Here is an 18,517-nt window from a genome sequence, read left to right on the forward strand (position 1 = left end):
TTGGATGTTGGAAAAGTCACTTTGGGAAAGGCACAAAGGATGTATCGAAAGAGCTAGGGATCAGAAGCACAGTGCCGGTTTAAGGTGAGGGGAGCACGAATACCCATTTTACACTAAAGTGGTGTCACAACTGAATCAGACTTCAACATATTGTTTGAATTGAGCCAGTCTTTTCAAAATAAGACTTATTTATATAAAAATGGAAGGGTCCTACTTCTGAATAAAATCTTATTTGGTGTTGGGGGGATATATGCTGCCTTTTTTTAGGATTACGAACTTTATGTTTTGCCGTGGCTGAGATCTCAGAGGGCGACTTTCAGGAGTGGCGAGCCGTCTATCAGCGTGCATCCACATCCGTGCAGAACAGACTGCTCAAACTCGAAGAGAGTTATGAGTTAATTGAAAAGGTATGTGAAAGACCATTTTGCTCATACAGAAAATTTGGTTTCCAGAAAATTTCAGTCTTTTCAGGAGCCAATAAATAAAGATCAGAACATTTTGACACACCATTCACTGTTGAATCTCCTTGGGTCGAAGCATCAACAGATATTAATTATGGTCAAAACTTTTGCTGAAAAGTCTCTGGAATTCCTTTTGTAGACCTTCTTTTTTTTATATAATTTTGGATTGGAGTTAGGCTAGTTTAGCTGTCTTCTTGCCAATGTACACTATTGCTTCTGCATCAATGAAGATAAGCATGCCCTCCTCCACACACACGTGCACACAAGTTACATACACTACATGTGTGTGTGTATATATATGTATATATGTGTGTATATATGTATACATACATATATATGTATATGTGGAAATACGTTTGGAAATAACTTTTCTCCTGCCTCATTTTGTACACAGCCTGAATATGTATATATGTATATATGTATATATGTATATATGTATATAAATGAAGATTTATAATATGTAATACAAAATAATGTAAAAATACAGCTTGTGTGACTCTATACCTAATAATGAAGAAGACATAAGTGAACAATTCAGTGCTTATACCTGGCTATTCATTGTGTGTATGCACACACACACACACACACACACACACACACACGTATGCATACATATACAGACATCCCTCATTTGTGTCACAACCAAAAATACTCTTATTTTACAGATAAGGAAACCAAGGCTATTCAGCCAAAAAGCGATGGATACACTATGATCGCTGCTTTATAAGTAGCAAGAAATCTCACCTCCTTAATTAAGAATGGCAAACATATTTGTGTAGTACTTACCGTGTGCCAAATGCCTTTGTAGCCCTTGAATCTATTAACTAGTCCTCACAACCTCCCTTGGAGGCAGGTAACGTTAATGACTCCAGTTTCACAGATGAAGAAATCAAGGAAACAGAGAGGTTAAGTGATTTGGTTGAGATTACACAGTTCATAAGAGGGTGAGCCAGAATCCTCATTCTGGCTCCAAAGTTCATGCTCTTAGCCACTCAGGTATCTTCATTCTAACCTTTCACTTTCCATCAAATAACTTCTTTACTGCATAATTCCTTGACTGTATTCATGTTTGTACTACATAGAATCTGGTTTGTCTGTTAGCTTCAGCTTCCTGGATCTTGCCTGCAGGTTAGTAAAAGTTGAAATTTTTTTACTCCCTCTTTTTCAAACAGTTTGCTCTCTGGCACTTCCTGTCTGAAAGGTGGTTAGCCCCGCTGATGCCTCCTTCCCCTTTCTGCTCCCATATGCTGCCTCTGTGTATAATACTGGGGAATGTCATGCCCCAGCTGCAGGTGGTTTTCTCTGTTGTATACAGTGGCCATTTGTGACTCGAGATACTGTTCTCCTGTCTCCTCAGTGGACTGTGATCACTTTAGAAGCTAGTTTGTTTCTCATACATTCCTTGCATTTGAACTTATTTTTGTATCTTGCTTATTTCTCAGAAGACTTGTGATAGCATATATGGTACCTTCCAACTTAATACCCATCTACCCCCCAGCTGTAGAAGCACACACACAGCTTGTTATCAGTTAACTTGTTGAATAAGTCTCTCTCCCTCTCTTTTTTTTCCCTAACATATTTATATATGATTATGTCTTTGGGCCATAATGTGGTAAAATAAATACTTTATTATTTACAATGCCATGACCATAATCTCTTTCAATCTCTCCAGCCAAAGTTACATGTTTCCTACAGTACTAATGGTTTGGGTTTTTAATCTGTTGTTTTTTTCTTATTGTTTTGAGGACTAAGAACAAAAAAACTAACTTTTGGAAATACGTTTGGAAATAACTTTTCTCCTGCCTCCTTTTGTACACAGCCTGAATATAATGTAGCCTTTACCTCCATGGTAATGTGATAGAATTAATATATAAGAAGTTACAATAAAATATTTGAAAATGGATTCTAACCATTAGATGTTTCTGCATAAAGCATACTGTAGAAAATTCTGGAGTTGAATGTTTAACATGCCTAATAACAGTGTTACTCTGAACTCCTTAGAGTTTATAGATTAGGTTTTATAGGTTTTTTTTTTTTAATTTTTTTTTCAACGTTTTTATTTATTTATGGGACAGACAGAGACAGAGCATGAACGGGGGAGGGGCAGAGAGAGAGGGAGACACAGAATCGGAAACAGGCTCCAGGCTCTGAGCCATCAGCCCAGAGCCTGACGCGGGGCTCGAACTCACGGACCGTGAGATCGTGACCTGGCTGAAGTCGGACGCTTAACCAACTGCGCCACCCAGGCGCCCCTAGGTTTTATAGGTTTAACAGTTGTTGCAGTTGGGTGCGTGCGTGCGTGTGTGTGTGTGTGTGTGTGTGTGTGTGTGTGTGTAGTAAGTGTAATATCTGGTATTAAAAGCCTTGGGACTTCCATCTTTTAAATGAAATAGAAGTTCAACCTTTCTCCAGCAGATGGTGATCGTGAGTCACACGGAAAAATTTAACTTGTCTGGGAAATGCATTACATGTATATGTATATTTTTAGCTTACACATACAGATGCCTCCCTCTGACTGCCTCTTTCCTAAAATGAATGAAAAGGAGATTGATAGCTAATTCCTTTTTACTTCCTGATAAGCCATGGTCTCTAAGTTTTATTGAAAAATCTAAGAACCAGAAAGGTGAAAGGATTGGTTCCCTTGCTCAGCCAGTTTCCAAATAAGGGCTGGATTTCTGTGTCCATCCCTATCCCTAAAACCATAATTCCACTCAGGTGTTTATTTCATTAACTTTAATTAGGCTGCTAATAGGTGTTAGGTATTGGGGAAGCACAGGCAAATAAGGAACACTCCCTCAGTGGAGGACCTGAGCATCATGGTCTGAACAAATTCCTTAAGTGGGAAATTCGGAAGGAACCCGAAATGGTAACCCACAAGCTTGGTCCAACGGTAGCTCCAGAGACATAACTTTTAAAATGAACTCCAGGGGCTCCTGGGCAGCTCAGTCAATTAAGCATCCGATTTAGGTTCAGGTCATGATCTCCTGGATCATGGGTTCGAGCACCGTGTCAGGCTGTATGCTGGCAGCTCAGAGCCTAGAAACTGCTTTGGATTCTGTGTCTCCCTCTCTCCCTCTGACCCTCCCTTGCTTGTACTCTGTCTCTGCCTCTCTCAAAAATAAACATTTAAAATTTTTTTTAATAATAAAAAATAAAATTAACCCCAAAAGATTATTTTACCAGTTAAAAGAGGTCAGAGATTTTTTTAGGGAAAAAGAACAGGCACAATAATACTGAAGAGTCTCTGTAACGAAGAGTTATTTTTCTGAAAATACTTTTCCCATCCCTGATCATTTGAAGACTCTAGGATTTTTAATGTATCTAGAGTCAGGGTGATATCACTGCTTCCTTGGTCTGAGCTTGCATTCTGGGTTAAAATCGCTGGGGTGAGTGTTCAGTAGGAATTGTGGGTGATTGTCATTAAAACCACCCTACTGAGGCAGGTTTCAACATGGCAGAGCACGGGTCCTGCGGGTGCATTGCCCTGGCTTTACATTTAGCTGTCATAATGTTAAGGGTCAACCGTTTTTGGCTTCTTCTTTGGCTACTTTATTTATTTTTTTTTTAATTTTTATTTTTGTATCTGTTTTTATTTTTAGAGACTGCATGAGCAGGGGAAAGGGGCAGAGAGATAGATAAAGACAGAGAATTCTAAGCAGGCTCCATGTTCAGCACAGAGCCCAAAGGGGCTTGATCCCACGACCCTAGAATCATGATCTGAGCCCACATCAAGAGTCAGATGCTCAACCGACTGAGGCACCCTAGCGTTCTTTGGCTACTTTAAATGAGACGTGTGGATTATGTAGTCTCTTTTTATGTGATTGCAATCTGTTTTTTTGGGTGGACCATAATATTAGACTTAGCATGTAGATAGTGAATTTTAAATCTTTCTTTAACAGCAAAACCCATTTAGCAAACAAAGTATTGCCTGAATCATAATATGTATAAGAGATACAAGCAGAGTTGCTCTGATTAAGGGTGGAGGGGTGGCGAGGAACCCCAAATTGGCTCTCCCCTCAACCTCAGCACCTTGCCCTCATCATGGTCAGTGAGAAGCTTTTTATGATTCTGGGCTTCACTGAGCACCTTTTGAAACCATATAATATTCCATCTGTGTGTGAAATTTTTAGAAAATGTACTTCTCAAAATACTATAGATTTTCAATGCTTTTCAGTTTTGTTAGGAAGAAAGAGGGCACGCACATGAGCAGGGGAGAGGGGCAGAGGGAGAAGGAGAGAGAATGTTAAGCGGGTTCCATGCCCAGTGTGGAGCCGGAGTCAGGGCTCAATTCCATGACCCTGGGATCGTGACTGAGCTGAAATCAAGAGTCGAATGCTTAACCAACTGAGCCACCCAGGTGCCCCTCAATGCTTTTCACTTTTCAATGAAAAACCAGATCGTCACTGTGGTCCCTGCACAAGAGGTTTCTGAACATATTTGAATTAATGATGCAAAATGCCATTGACATGTTAATGGTAGTATTACATTAAAGACATTCAAAATTTGAAAGATTCGTAGAGCTTTTCCTGAAAATGAGAATATTTTTAATATGTTGCAAAATAAGTGAAAATTTTGTAAATAAGATTGTACTTTTAAACCCTACTCACTATCTTATCCCTCCCGTGTTTGTTCAAAGAAGTTTTTGTTCAGTTTTTGAAATTTAGTTAAAAACTTACTCCTTTGGGTGCAGTAACTCCTAGCATAAGCTGAAAAAATATCCAAATAGACCGAAAACATCCAAGAAGATAATGACTTTGGTCCCTTGGCACAGTGCTTTGTTACTTTTCTTTCCCAGCAATCTGAGCACTAGAAAGCACCCCCTTCATCCTCCAGGGCACTATAGAAAAGAAGAATGTATAAGAGATTTGAAAAAGTCCTCTGGATACCGTTATCCCTACTGACTGTCGTTAGAGGAGAAGTTTTAGGACTTTTACATCCATCTGTAAATATCAGCATCATCTCTGCTCATGCTTTGGACTCCAACCCTTGTATTCAGATGGTAAACTTTTCAGGATTAAAAAAAAAAAAAAGAAATTCTAATGCTATGGGTTGTTTCAAGATGTTCCTGAAACATCTTTTTTCTGTTACCAATGGAGGCCAAGACGCAGCATTGATTCCTAGGAAGACAAAATGGTACCGGAACAAGAAGGGTCAGTCACATGGCTAAAATGCAAAAGGGATTATTAGAATCATATTAGATACTTGAGGTGTCTTGACCCGGTTTAGGAAGGGGAATTGTAGCACCACTTTGGATTTTATGGACGGTAACATCTCTGCATGTCTTTCCCACCACCACTTCTGAGAACCTGGTTTCCCCCTTCTTCAGACAGTATACCTGACTTGCTTTATGTACTTTAACCTTGCTCTTTTGAAAAACAATTCATGTATTTCGACTTGTAATTTTAGATTATGAAACCACCTATACTACGCTGGTCTGCATTTTTAAAAATCTGATTTTTAGGATAACATTTAGAACTCATTTGTATGTATTTGGTCAGGAGAAATTACAGATAAGTAACAGAATGATTACGGAGCTTTATGCTTCATTAGCAGTGGTTTCCCTGAAATTTCTCACCTTGTTCTTTGATCTGTCACTTTACATTTATTCTAACGTCCTTCTAAAACAATTTTTTTTTTTTTTTTTTTTTTTGCCTCATCTTCATACTCTGCTGCTGGGTTCCCTTGAAAATTTATAGTACAGAGGGCTCTGATCTTATCAGGGAAGATTTTCTAATTAAACCATTGGCTGAAATAGGAAGGTGTCCCTTCGTGGTAAATATAGATTTCTGAAAACGTTTTATATTTATTTGCTTCAATAGAGAAATGCAATTATATCTTTAGCATTGCACAGATTACCTACTGATCGTATCTAGTGTTTATGAAAGCAAATTATTTATCTTGAGCAGTAACCGAAAACAGAGTGAGATATAATAGTGGGCAGTGATTGAAGCAGTATTTCCCTGGTGATCAAATTGGTGTTTTCTTTTTTCTTCCTGTTATGAGGCATAGATTGTGAAATATGTTTTTTAAAAATAGCAACTTAGCTGATGCAGTTTTGTTTAATAGATTATGGTTCAGAGAAGATCATTTCTGAGCTTGAGAGTAATCAAGGTAGGGGTGCCTGGGTGGCTCAGTCAGTTAAGTGACCGACTTCGGCTCAGGTCATGATCTCACGGTTCATGGGTTTGAGCCCCACGTTGGGCTCTGTGCTGACAACTCAGAGCCTGGAGCCTGCTTCAGATTCTGTGTCTCCCTCTTTCTCTGCCTCTCCCCCATTCGTGCTGTGTTTCTCTCTGTCTCTCAAAACTGAATAAACGCTAAAAAAAAAATTTTTTTAAAGAGTAATCAGAACACTGCAACTTTGACAATCTAGCTCTCCCTTGAATCAGAGAGCAATGTTTTACACACATTTTGTGATTTCTGTTACCTGTACCCTCCACTAGATTGAAGCCTCATGAGAGCAAGGACTGTTTTTCTCGTATTCGTCACTGTGTTTCCAGTGCCTGCCTGTCTGGCCCATGTTGACTACTGAATAAATATTTGATGAATAAATAAATGATTCAGTTAAATAATTTATTCAGAAGCTAAATTTATTTAGTAGGTGCTTGCCTAATGAAAGCCTGGCCCCTATTGCTAATGTATGTAGTCCATGTTTTCTTCACATGGAGGATGTTCGTGTCACATGTGTTGTCACTAAGGATTAATTTAAGGATATGTTGGGGAAAAAAGAGCTAATAATTCTAAAGAATGCATTCTGTAGAAATGTGGTCACAGCCATTTTGAAAACTTGCTAAATTATTTAACCTATGAACGTGACAAGCACACGTTTGAGAATATTCATCAGCAGACGCCTGGACACATGGCGGGCTGAGTTCTGGGATCTGGGGCACAGCAAGGGAAAAAGACCGAGAAAAATCCCTCTCTTCGGTTTCACTGGGCGGAGACAGGCAGTGCACTTGTAAACTGAAAAATGAAGTTCCAGACGGGGCTTAGTGCCCCGAGCACTGAGATGAGTTCCCAAGGTCGGACCGTGAGGTGGAGTGACCTTTTTTACATTATCTCCTTAACTTCCCCCTCGAACGTGGCTGACATTTTTGGGACTTCATGAAGACTTCTTTGATGTGGTGTGATAAATAGATCAATCATGATACACAGTGTGACTAAACACAACAGTCTAGCACCCTTCGCAACACGTGGCAACGAGTGGTTTAGAGGATTCCTAGAAAAATATAAAACTTAATGGAAAACAGGACTTTTCTTGAGCATTTATGACTGCCAAGTTCACAGTAACTTCTGTATTAGAATGTAATGCTTTTTCAGATAAAACTACCACTTCTATTCTTAGAGGCTGCAAATCTCCCTTTCATTTGTACTAAAAAATGAAATGTACTAGATGAAAATTTACATGATATACTGGTGATTTCATGGTTTACAATTCCAGTAGTTTCCTGTTTTACTGTTTGCTTAAGAATATTTGCAGCCTGTCAGCTCATCCACTAAGACCTGACACTTTTTGAGCATTTACTAAGTTCCAGGTCCTCTGCTCTTTACCCTAATTGCTTAGTTAAAGGGCCTATAAAGTGGAGTACACGAAATGATCCATTGGGGTGAGAGAATGTTACAACTTCTGTTACTAGTTATCTTTGATCTCAACTTTTTTATAATTTCTCTTTACTCTGCAAAGTACAGAATTTATTGATATTAACAGTTTGTTATACAAAAATAGAACAATGTCCTAGGTAAGCACTCAACATTTTTTCCTAACATACTCAAAAAAAAAAAAAAAAGTTTTGAGATCATTTCTCAGAAAGATCCTATTCAGTCTGTATTAATTGGCCTTACCTTGCTGATTTAGAAATTCTTAGGAAAGTTACTTGCTGAAGGATACATATCCAGTGGTTGGCAGAGCAGGGATTCAAATCCCAGTTCGGTCTTAATTCCAAATCCCATGTTAATAAACCATATGTTATTCTGTGGGTGTGGTTTAGAAGAAAGCAAGAAGGTATGTAAAATATGGTAAACTTGAAAAATAAAACATAACCAAGCGTGTAGCTGCCTAATCACCAGATCAGCACTTGAGAGGCATGGCATTGTTAGGACATGTCCCCGTAGTAAACGAGATAGCCTCTGTGCATCATTTTCCTTAAACATGAAGGTAGAAATTTGTGTTTCATGATTTTCCCTCAACTCATCTTGGGAATCGTATTTAAAGTACTTAAGGTTTTCTTAGTACTCTTTCTCTGTTTACATGCTTCTCCTTTTTGGCCTGATAGATCTCTTACAACGAGCCTTTTGCGGTAGGCTTTCCACACTGCGTATTGCTGCCTTCTCGCCCAGAGAAGATGGCTGTTGTTTTTGCAGGCTACACCCAATCGCCTCTCAAATCCTGATTCCTTTCAGCTGGGTGTGTGAATTCTGACCTTATTTGGCAAGCCCTTGGCTGCATGAGAGCTCAAATATGATTTCCGTGGTTCACAAAGCACTAAGTTAAAATCTACTTCTTGGCCTTGGAAAAATTAACCGGCTGCACGATTTCTCCAGAAGCAGGCAGGTGAGCCATTCCAGTGATTTAATGCTCTTTGTCCTAGCGTTCTGTAGCCCCACTTACACTGGAAGGAGAGAAGTATGAGATTCTCCTTTTTAAAATAAAACCCCATTGTTGTATGCTAAACGAGGTTGAGAAGAAAAAGTACAAGAGTGAATGTTGACCAGTGGAATGCAGAACAGAGAGGACGCTGGCAACCTTTGTGAGCCAGCATTATAAAATGACTAAGAATCACATACCCACCAGCACATCCGTATTCTAGGATTGCCATATTTTTAAGCTGAAAAGAATGAGGACTGCCATAGCCTCTTAACTGGTCGTAAGGCCTCTATTTTTCCTAATCCATCCCTAGTTGGCCACCAGTACACTTTCTGGAATGTAAATCTGATCCTGTTCCTCTTCTAAAACTCTTCTCCAAATAACCTTTGCCTTTGGAACCCTGCACATAACACCCAGACCCTTCCATTTCCATTCCCTACCAGCTTTTCCAGCCCCATCTTTTTCCTAACTTACTACTCAGTTTGAGACTACTGATCCAATTTCATCCTTAAAACAATCCTACTAAATTAGTAGTCTGTAAATCACTACCACACCTCGCTTCATGTATTATTTCCATATTGTCTGAATGGCAACGTCTCAAGTACAATATGCTTTTGCATACTTTCTGCCTTTGCACATGTGATTTCTTCTGTTTAGAATTCCTTTGCCCATCCTTCCCCCACCCTGGCTCAGCCTTAATTCCTCATTTAAGGTCAAGTGTTAACTCATGTGGGATTGGGTTTTTGAGCCACCCAGACTAAAGAAGGTATCTCTTCCCCATGTGTCTCTTTTGTACCTGCAGAAAATGTTTTGTTTACTTTTAAGGTAGCATATAGCATATGTAATATGATCATTTGGGGAGAACACCTTTTCTCTGACGGTAGCCCTGTATTACAGTTAAGAGATTTTTGTCTGCAGTTTGGGATTGCAAGAAGAGAGAATTGGGACCAGAGGATCTGAGGTCAGGCTAAGAAAGAATGGTCGGATTTGGACAAGGAAATATCCAGAGCAGTCAGTCAGGGTGGAACCCAGTGCAGAAATGGGCTGCTCACAGCATTCTGCACCAGGGGTCTGCAAACTCCAGCACAAGGGCCAAATGCACCCACTGCCTAGCTCTGTAAATCAAGTTTTATTGGAACCCAGCTACACCCACTTGGTTACACATGGTCTTTGGCTGTTTTCATGCCACGACAGAATTGAGCAGTTGCAGCAAGCCCCAAACCCTACAATATTTACCCTCTGTCCCTTCACAGAAAAATGTTGTCAAGCTTGCTCTAAAAAAAGCAGTTGTTGTAGTGAGGTCCTCAAACCCAGAGCATGTTACCATTGCACATTCCCAGGCTTCACCTCAGACCTACTCGATGAGAAATCTGTGTGTAATAAGCCCTTCAGGTGACTCTGAAAACCACCACTCTAGATTCCTGGCCCCATGGCTAATTACTCGGGGCTTGATGATAGCCAGGCAGCCGGGGTCTAGGAGAAACAGATACCAGTAAAAGGAAAGGAGGTACAATGAGAAAACAAGATGAGAGGGAATCCAAAGAAGAATCTCTAAGGGTACATTCTAAAATAAAAATTCCCTGCAGAGGAAGGAACCCACTGTTGTATCCCACCCTCTTACCCAGAAGTACCTGCCCAGAGTATGTCTGTGAAAGAATGAGGGCAGGTGTGTGGGTGTGCTTGGAGAGGAGCCAGTCCCAAAATGGGATTCCGGAGCCTTCCAGTGGAAACAAATAGGTACCCTTAGCAGGAGTGGCTCTGGACGGAGTCTGAAACCCATTCAGAGAAACTAAGTTATTACCAAAGACTGAAGAACAGATACAAATGTTTAAAACCCTAATGATTTGAATAAAATCCTAACTCCTTTAATCTCAGTTTTACTTCTCGTTCGCTGCCTTTGGGTATTTATTGATTCCTGGGACTTTGTTCGTACCGACGTAGCTCAACTGTACCTCTATTTGACCCTAATTTGCTCAACCTCCTCAAAGCTATTAACTGAATTAATAAATGTAAAGCACTTAGCAGTATCTGGTACATTCTTTCTAGTAAGGAAATATTTCATCTTCCTGGTCACAATCTTATTTCATACTGAAATATAGGTTATTCTAGTATTTATCTATATTTACTCTAGTGGGAAAACTTTGCTTACCAGCATTCTGTCTTTGTCTTTAAAGAAGCTGCCGCCAAATAGCCCATGTTGTAATCTGAAGCCTAAATTGTTTTTTGAGTTTGATTATTAAACTTTTTATCATTTAGGAACATTATCACAAACTTTTTAAAAATACAAAGAAATCTAAGTACTAACCAAACATTTGCTAACATGGTAATAAGTCATTCTGAGGTTCTGTTATTTGGCAAAATATACAATGAATGGGAAAAACATAATTTCTAAATCCATCATGATACATTTTACCATACAGGTTTTAAGTACTCTGCATGAAGGCTTTTATCTTGACTGGGGTTGAAATTTTACAGTTATGTGCCTTTTTAAAATTCCGCCTACTTTATGAACATCTGAAAGAGAAAATAAGATTGTGGAGGGCTTTACTGGGTGAATAAATATTATTTCATGATTTTTCAGTGATAATTAAATCTACATTATGTCAAAGAGTCCTCAACCTGAAACCTTTATAACTTTTGGCATAGTGACATTTTGAAAGTAAAATTAGTGTTGGGCTTTTTTTTTTTTAATTCCATAAATGCCAGGGGAATTTTATCATGTTTCAACACTTGCTGAATATGTAATTCCCATAGTGCACATTAGTGGCCATCTGTGTAAGGTAATACATGTTTGGGATGAAATTGATTACGGCTTAAACACTCCTGTGTTATGATCAGGAAAAGCACGCAAAGTTCACATCTTTTTTTCTAGTGGTCATTATGTAGCTAAAGATATTAATTTCCAGGGGCAAACAGCCTATCACTCAAGATCTTAATCTCACAATAAATGACACCAGGGCCAAAGGAAAGGAGGCTGTGGGGCCTTCCACTAAAATTAGTAAACGCTGTGCTCCAGGAGCTCTCAGGATAAAAGAAAAAGTAACAGGCTTGGGGACACGGTTTTTCTTTTGTAGGCTTCAGGGTAGACCCACTGCAATTTTGCTGCATATTCAGAACTGTTTCATTACCCTTTTGAGAAAATCCTGTTATTAGAGCCACCAACACACCCCAGGTTAGCCTGCTTGTAATCTTTCTCCGCATGCCTCTTTAGTCCTTTATGTTATTTTTGCCTGGTTTAAAGAATGTCTCCTTTTCATCTGTGCAAAATCAGATGCTTTCCTTCCTTCAACTATGGCTTCAATGTGATCTCACCCATGCGGTTATTTTGTTTTTATTAGACTCGTGCATGGTAATGTATGCCTGTAGACTTCTTGAGCTCGTTTCTCCCCTTGGAGCTACAAGATACACAAATACACTTGTTTATGTATTTCTAATGAATGCGTTCACATCTTGACTCTCCCATTATCTAGTTACCTCAGGGTTTTGTGAGACATTACCAGAAAATAATTTTTTAGTTTAGAAAATTTTAAGAGCTTGTATTAGTGAACTGTCCCCCATGATCGTTAAAAAAATCTTATCATGCTTTCTGTGGATTATTTGACATTTGAACACAGGTATATTCTGATCGTCCCTGGGATGTGGGCCAGGATGATTTAGCTGCAGATGCCCCGAAAGTAGCTGAAAGAATGGATAGAGTCATTGTCTAAACGTTGAAATATAGCCATTGTGGTGTTGGCATAGTTGATGCTGAACTGTACTTCCTTTGTGTTCTTGAACTTCTTGATGATAATTATTCATCAGGTTATGATAGATTTCAAATCTGCTTCCCATTAAAGATAATAAAATAATACTATCTCCTTAAAGAAGGGAATTTGCCTTCCTGTCTTACATATTATAAACTAAGAAGTCATGCGCCAAGAGTATCTAATAGCTGTATAATGTATTTGGAATATATTGAAAAGAATGTAGTCTAGACTGCAACAGTACTGGATAATATCTAGATTTCGGAATCTTTCTTAACTTTTTTTTGTCATTCACTCAGCAAACACTGAATGCTGACTGCCAGTGTTCCAGAGATACAGTGTAAAGGTGAACAAGATGTGGTGCCTCCTCTCGAACAAAACTATGGGTCGTACATTGAAACAGTTAATCTGAATATGGTACATTGAAATGAGTAAAGACGAGCAAAGTTCTGTCAGAGCACCGTAGAGGAGAAGACTTGTGTTAGAAGTACGGCTTCAAGGAAGCAGTTAACTTTTGAGACTGGCCTTGCAGGATGAGCTGGGTTTCCCCAGGCAAAGCAGTGGAGGATGTGTGTGCCTCTGTATACGTACATGCACACAAAGACACATGCACGTATACGTACACACCTGTGCACATGCACGCCCAGCTATATTTAGCATTGTGGCAAAGACTGTTGGCTGGCTAATTTAACACCCGTTCCCATCCTCCTCTGTCTTGTCATCCCGCTATCGAGGCTGGAAAAGCTCAGTACTGATAGTGAAGCATGGCCATGGAAATATAAATAAACAAAAATGGCCATGTTTGGAAATCTGCTAGGGACTTTTAGAAACACTTTTGCTTTCAAGTAAGAGATGGATACAGTTGCCATTGCCCCTTATTCTTGTCTTCAGTGTGGCAGTGATAATTATAGCTGTGGCAGCCACCTTGAGACATTGAGAAAGTCTTGGAAAGTGACTTGAACTGTCAGTCTAATGCCTGTAACTGCCTATCCCAGTACTACTTAGGGAAGGAAAACCAAATCTTTATTTAAGCCATTGTTAGTTAGACTTTTTTCTATTCTAGCCAGAAGCATTCCTAAGTAATATACCCATAAGCCCTCTCTCACTCACTCATGTTTGCTTACATATGTTTTAACCTTATTTCCCATGCCTACCAAGACTTAGGACTAATTTTAAACTTACACTTTGGTAAATAGTAAGCAGAACTTAATGTTGGAAGAAAGAAGATGGAATGCTTTCTTTGTTATTACCAATTTAGACACTATCCTTAGCACTTGATTTCCCTTATATCTATACTGTCCTTGTCTGGTGTTTTAAAATAAAAATGAAGGCGAGAAGGGAGAAACAGCTTGAAAAGAAAGATAAATGTTGACGTAGAGGATCATCCTGGTGGTTAGGTTACAGGGAAAATCCAAGAATCAGTTGATTGTGGCTTAGTTTGTCAGTTTGCATTCCTATGTATTTAGGACCAAGAACCATCCCCTGTACCTCTGTAGTGAGCCAGGTTTCCCTAACAACCAAAGAGTTGTTCTCATTTTTCCTCTATTTAGGAAGATGAGAGTAGAAACCATTCTTCTTTCTGAGTGATTACAAGAGCTTTCTGCAGAACATATTATGTTCAGTCTTGTATGAAACATACCAACTAGTGAGCAAGCAATCTTTAATGGACTCTGGCCTTCCACAGCACAAATATGGAGTAATGTGGTAATTACCCAACCTATTCTTTCTTACAGAGACTGATGCTGTCGCTTGGTTTGTTTGTCCCTTCCTCAGCATTTCTAATTGTCTGCTATGTGTACGTTTTCTGACACTGCATCAAATTATAATTTAATTGCATAAGCATTTATTTTTTCATAAGCATTTATTCCTACTCTTTTTCAAACAGGTCGTGAACATTGCTTCTTTGCTGTGTTGATCTTCCATAGTTTTTGTTGTTGTTTTTTTGTAGCTGCCTGCTCGTCTTTAACTCCCTTTTGATTTCTCCCTTGTGTGTGGCTTTTTGTTTCATTTTTTGTTTTTGTACGAATCAGTTGCCTACCTTAGGAGTAAGGTAATATAGGTATCTTCAGTTTCATGTCAAAGTACTGGATTAAAGTCAGGGATCCTTAAGAGAAAACTCAGTGGGATACTTGCAATTTACATCAAAGTCTACATATTACCATTATTCTCTGAAAAACATATACATACTTTAGTTCTTAAAGAATCTAAATGGGTTTTCTTCTTAAAATTTTTGCCACTCATTTTCCCTAGAATCTTCAGCTACTTGGAGCTACAGCCATTGAGGATAAATTACAAGATCAAGTGCCTGAAACCATAGAAACTCTCATGAAAGCAGACATCAAGATCTGGATCCTTACAGGGGACAAACAAGAAACTGCCATTAACATTGGTAATTAACCTAATTCAACCTTTAAATCGTGATGCTTTTTAACAGTTTGACGTATTTTAGAAGATAAATTTGAGATATTTCAAGATTTGAAAGATTTGGTTTTGTAAGATTTCCATATTTATAATATTGTTGGGCATATCTGTTCATTTATGGTCCCAATGTCCCTTTAAATTTGCAGTGGTTGTATATACCTGCAAACTTCAGCTCTTGCAATCACAAAGTAACCCTCTCTCACCTTTCTATCTCTGCCTCCCCCCACCTTCCATCCATAATTGACACATGTAGATAACATGTCCGCAGTTGTCTGTGAAAGTCTGGAGATAGGGACCGTGGCAGACTCGTGTATCGGCACTTGTTTATGTGACCAAAGGTTATTTCTGAGATGGGAGGTAATGTTGCCAGCTTTCATTCATCCTGCAATCGTGTCATTTTTCACAAAGAGATTTTATTAGTCAGCTCATGTCGCCATAACAAAATACCACAGATTGGGTGGGTTAAACAACAGGAATTTATTTCCTCGCCGTTCTGGAAGCTGGAAAGTCCAAGATTGTCCGCAGGTTTGGTTTCTCCCGAAGCATCTCTTCCTGGCTTGCAGATGGCCGCCTCCCTACTGTGTCCTCAGCTGGCTCTCTTCTGCGGGTATACACTCCTGGTGTCTCTTTCTCATCTTATAAGCACACAAGTCCTATTGGATCATGAACCTGCCCTTCTGACCTCGTTTAACTCAATCTTCTGGAAGACCCAATCTCCAAACATTATGGGTTCAGGTTCCAACATGTAAAACTAAGGAGACACAACCCTGTGCATAACAGAGGTCTTACTGAGAAGAAAGTTGGTATTTGGTTTAAGGCCCGTATACCAGTAATATGCAAGGAAATGTCACTCTTTTTTTTTTCTTCCAAATTCGGTAATAATAGTTTGCCTGAGCACTGTAATCCCTGACATAGATTCAACCTCTGGATATAAATCCTATGAATTACATCCAAAACTCTACCAAAGTGGAAGAAACCATTCAAAGGTATTGACAGCATGAAATCACGTTTTTAGGAAGTCTGTATCAAGTATCATTATTTAAGAAACATTTCACTAGTACTCCTTTTAGAAATTTTAGTAATCGCAGCATTCTGTAAATATAAAACTACAACAGAGGGGCGCCTGGGTGGCTCAGTCGGTTGAGTATCTGACTTCGGCTCTGGTCACGATCTCGCGGTTTGTGGGTTCGAGCCCTGTGTCAGGCTCTATGCTGACAGCTCGGAGCCTGGAGTCTGCTTCGGATCCTGTGTCTCTGTCTCTCTCTGCCCCTCCCCCACTCGTGCTCTGTCTCTCTCTGTCTATCAAAAATAAAAAAGAAAATGTAACAAAAAACTACAACAGATTTATAGCAAATTGCTGGAGGTAGAGGACAATTAATTTTTAAAAGATGCTAGTATAAGTGTAAATCTATAAGCCAAACAAATGGTTAATTTTGATTATAAAAAGTATCACTGGTGTTAGACACAAATGGAAAGATGATGTACAAGAATACTTTAGAGTTGGGAGACCTGAAAAACAGAAATAGGCTGAACAAAAAGCATGATGACAGCTAGAGGAAGACTGTAGGGTGGCAAAGAGTGATATGTGAGGAAAATAAGTGCTGCTGAGAACAATTGAGGGACGGAGCCATTATGACAGTTCCTATGAAGAGTATGGAGGTGGCGTTTGGTAACATTGAACTTTTAGAGTCTTGGGCCATAATCTTTGGGGTCTTTTTCCTGGGATAAAGTAGGTGAGATCCATTCATTTCATTCATACAGCAAATGGGCATTACACAGAAGGATTCAGTTTTAAATCAGGAGGTCAGGAAGAACTCATTGAGAGGATGACCTTTGAGAAATGACCTAAGAGAGGAAAGGGAGCTTGTCGTTGGATGATTAGGGAAAGCTATCTACTGTTCTAAAAAGAGCAGAAATGCAAAGCAGGGAGCAGGAGAGCAGGTCAGCCGCATGACAGGGCCTCCCAGATTGCTGTAAAGGCCTTGCATTTACTCCGGGTGAGATGGGAAGCCACTGGATGGTTCTGAGCAGAGGAAAGATGTGGACCGACTTTCCTGCAAGAACAGTCAGTCTGGCCGCTAGGCTGGCTGAGAATGAGCTGGGAGGGAAGCAGGTGTGGAAGCAGGGAGACCAGTGAAGAGGCTGTTATATCAATCCAGGTGAGGCATGTTGGTTACTTGGACTTGGATGGTAAAGTGAAAGTGGTGAATAATGGCTGGAATATGTATATATTTTAAAGGTAGAGCCCACAGGATTGACTAATTGATTAAATGTGAGGTATGAGAGAAAGAACGGACTGGAGCATAATTCCAAGGCATCGTAGCTGTTGTGATTGAAGGATTGAATTGCCATTAACCAAAATAAGGAAGACCGAGGGGAAGCAGGTTTTCTGGGAGGAGATCAAAAATCCAGTTTTGAGCTATGTTAAGTTGAGATGCCTGTTTTACACCTAAGTGTCTGCTCTTACATAGGCACTGGGATATGAGAGTCTGGAGTTCAGGAAAGAGCTCTAAGTAGGAGATATGAGTTCCAGAATGGTCACTGTTTTGAGCCACCTGGGTGGCTCAGTCAGTTGAGTGTCTGACTCTTAATTTCGGCTCAGGTCATGATCTCACGGTTCGTGAGTTCAAGCCCCACATCAGGCTCTGCACTGACAGTGCAGTGTGGAGCCTACTTGGAATTCATTCTCTCTCTCTCTCTCTCAAAATAAAAAATAAACATTTAAAAATATATATATATCGAAAGAGATCACAAAAGGAGTAAGGTAGATGATACTATTTTAAATGTGATGGTAATATTTTAAACACCAGCCAGCCGGGTTCCTTGTTTTCTCCAACCAAGTTCAGCTGTACACAAATGGGTTCTGAGTAGGCAGTGTCAGTTTAACCAGCAGGTGATTTTGCCCTGCTGCAAGTACAGCAAAGCGAGGAAAGGCAGGACGGTAGAAGATATGACGGTAGTCCAAGGGCAGGGGGACAGTGGTGGGATCCACGGTCCACAAGATAGCCAGACAACCTTTAGCACCCTTCTCCAAAAACAGCCATCTCCTCATGTTGGTCATCATGAAGGATGTTCCATATAAGTGTGGTGCTTTTCAGGACATTGAGAGTCACTACCACGTTCTCTTTCCATACTTGTTTCTCAAGACAGCTTTAACTTGCCAAATATTATCCTTGTAGCCCTCCTATAACAAGCAAGAGCATTTCTTTTTTAACTTCTGCAAACCTGGAAAACAACTATCACCGGTCATAATAAAATAGATAAAGCTTTAGTTTTATCTAATAAAATAGATTAAAAGTAAATAAAAT

At 39.5% G+C, this 18,517-nt stretch overlaps 1 protein-coding gene across 6 annotated transcripts in view; it reads left to right on the forward strand.

Annotated features, from left to right (window-relative positions):
- ATP8A1 (ATPase phospholipid transporting 8A1) overlaps positions 1-18,517 on the forward strand; it is a 230,889-nt gene that overhangs the window by 119,605 nt on the left and 92,767 nt on the right. For all 6 annotated transcript variants that reach the window (XM_040484736.1, XM_040484719.1, XM_040484746.1 and 3 more), the window contains 2 exons: positions 268-407; positions 15,039-15,177. In XM_040484736.1, the coding sequence (XP_040340670.1) occupies positions 268-407; positions 15,039-15,177 (279 nt within the window). The remainder of the gene's footprint in view (positions 1-267; positions 408-15,038; positions 15,178-18,517) is intronic.

This window comes from Herpailurus yagouaroundi, unplaced genomic scaffold (assembly GCF_014898765.1).
Source record: "Herpailurus yagouaroundi ecotype Mexico unplaced genomic scaffold, PumYag 28, whole genome shotgun sequence".
Taxonomy (NCBI): domain Eukaryota; kingdom Metazoa; phylum Chordata; class Mammalia; order Carnivora; family Felidae; genus Herpailurus; species Herpailurus yagouaroundi.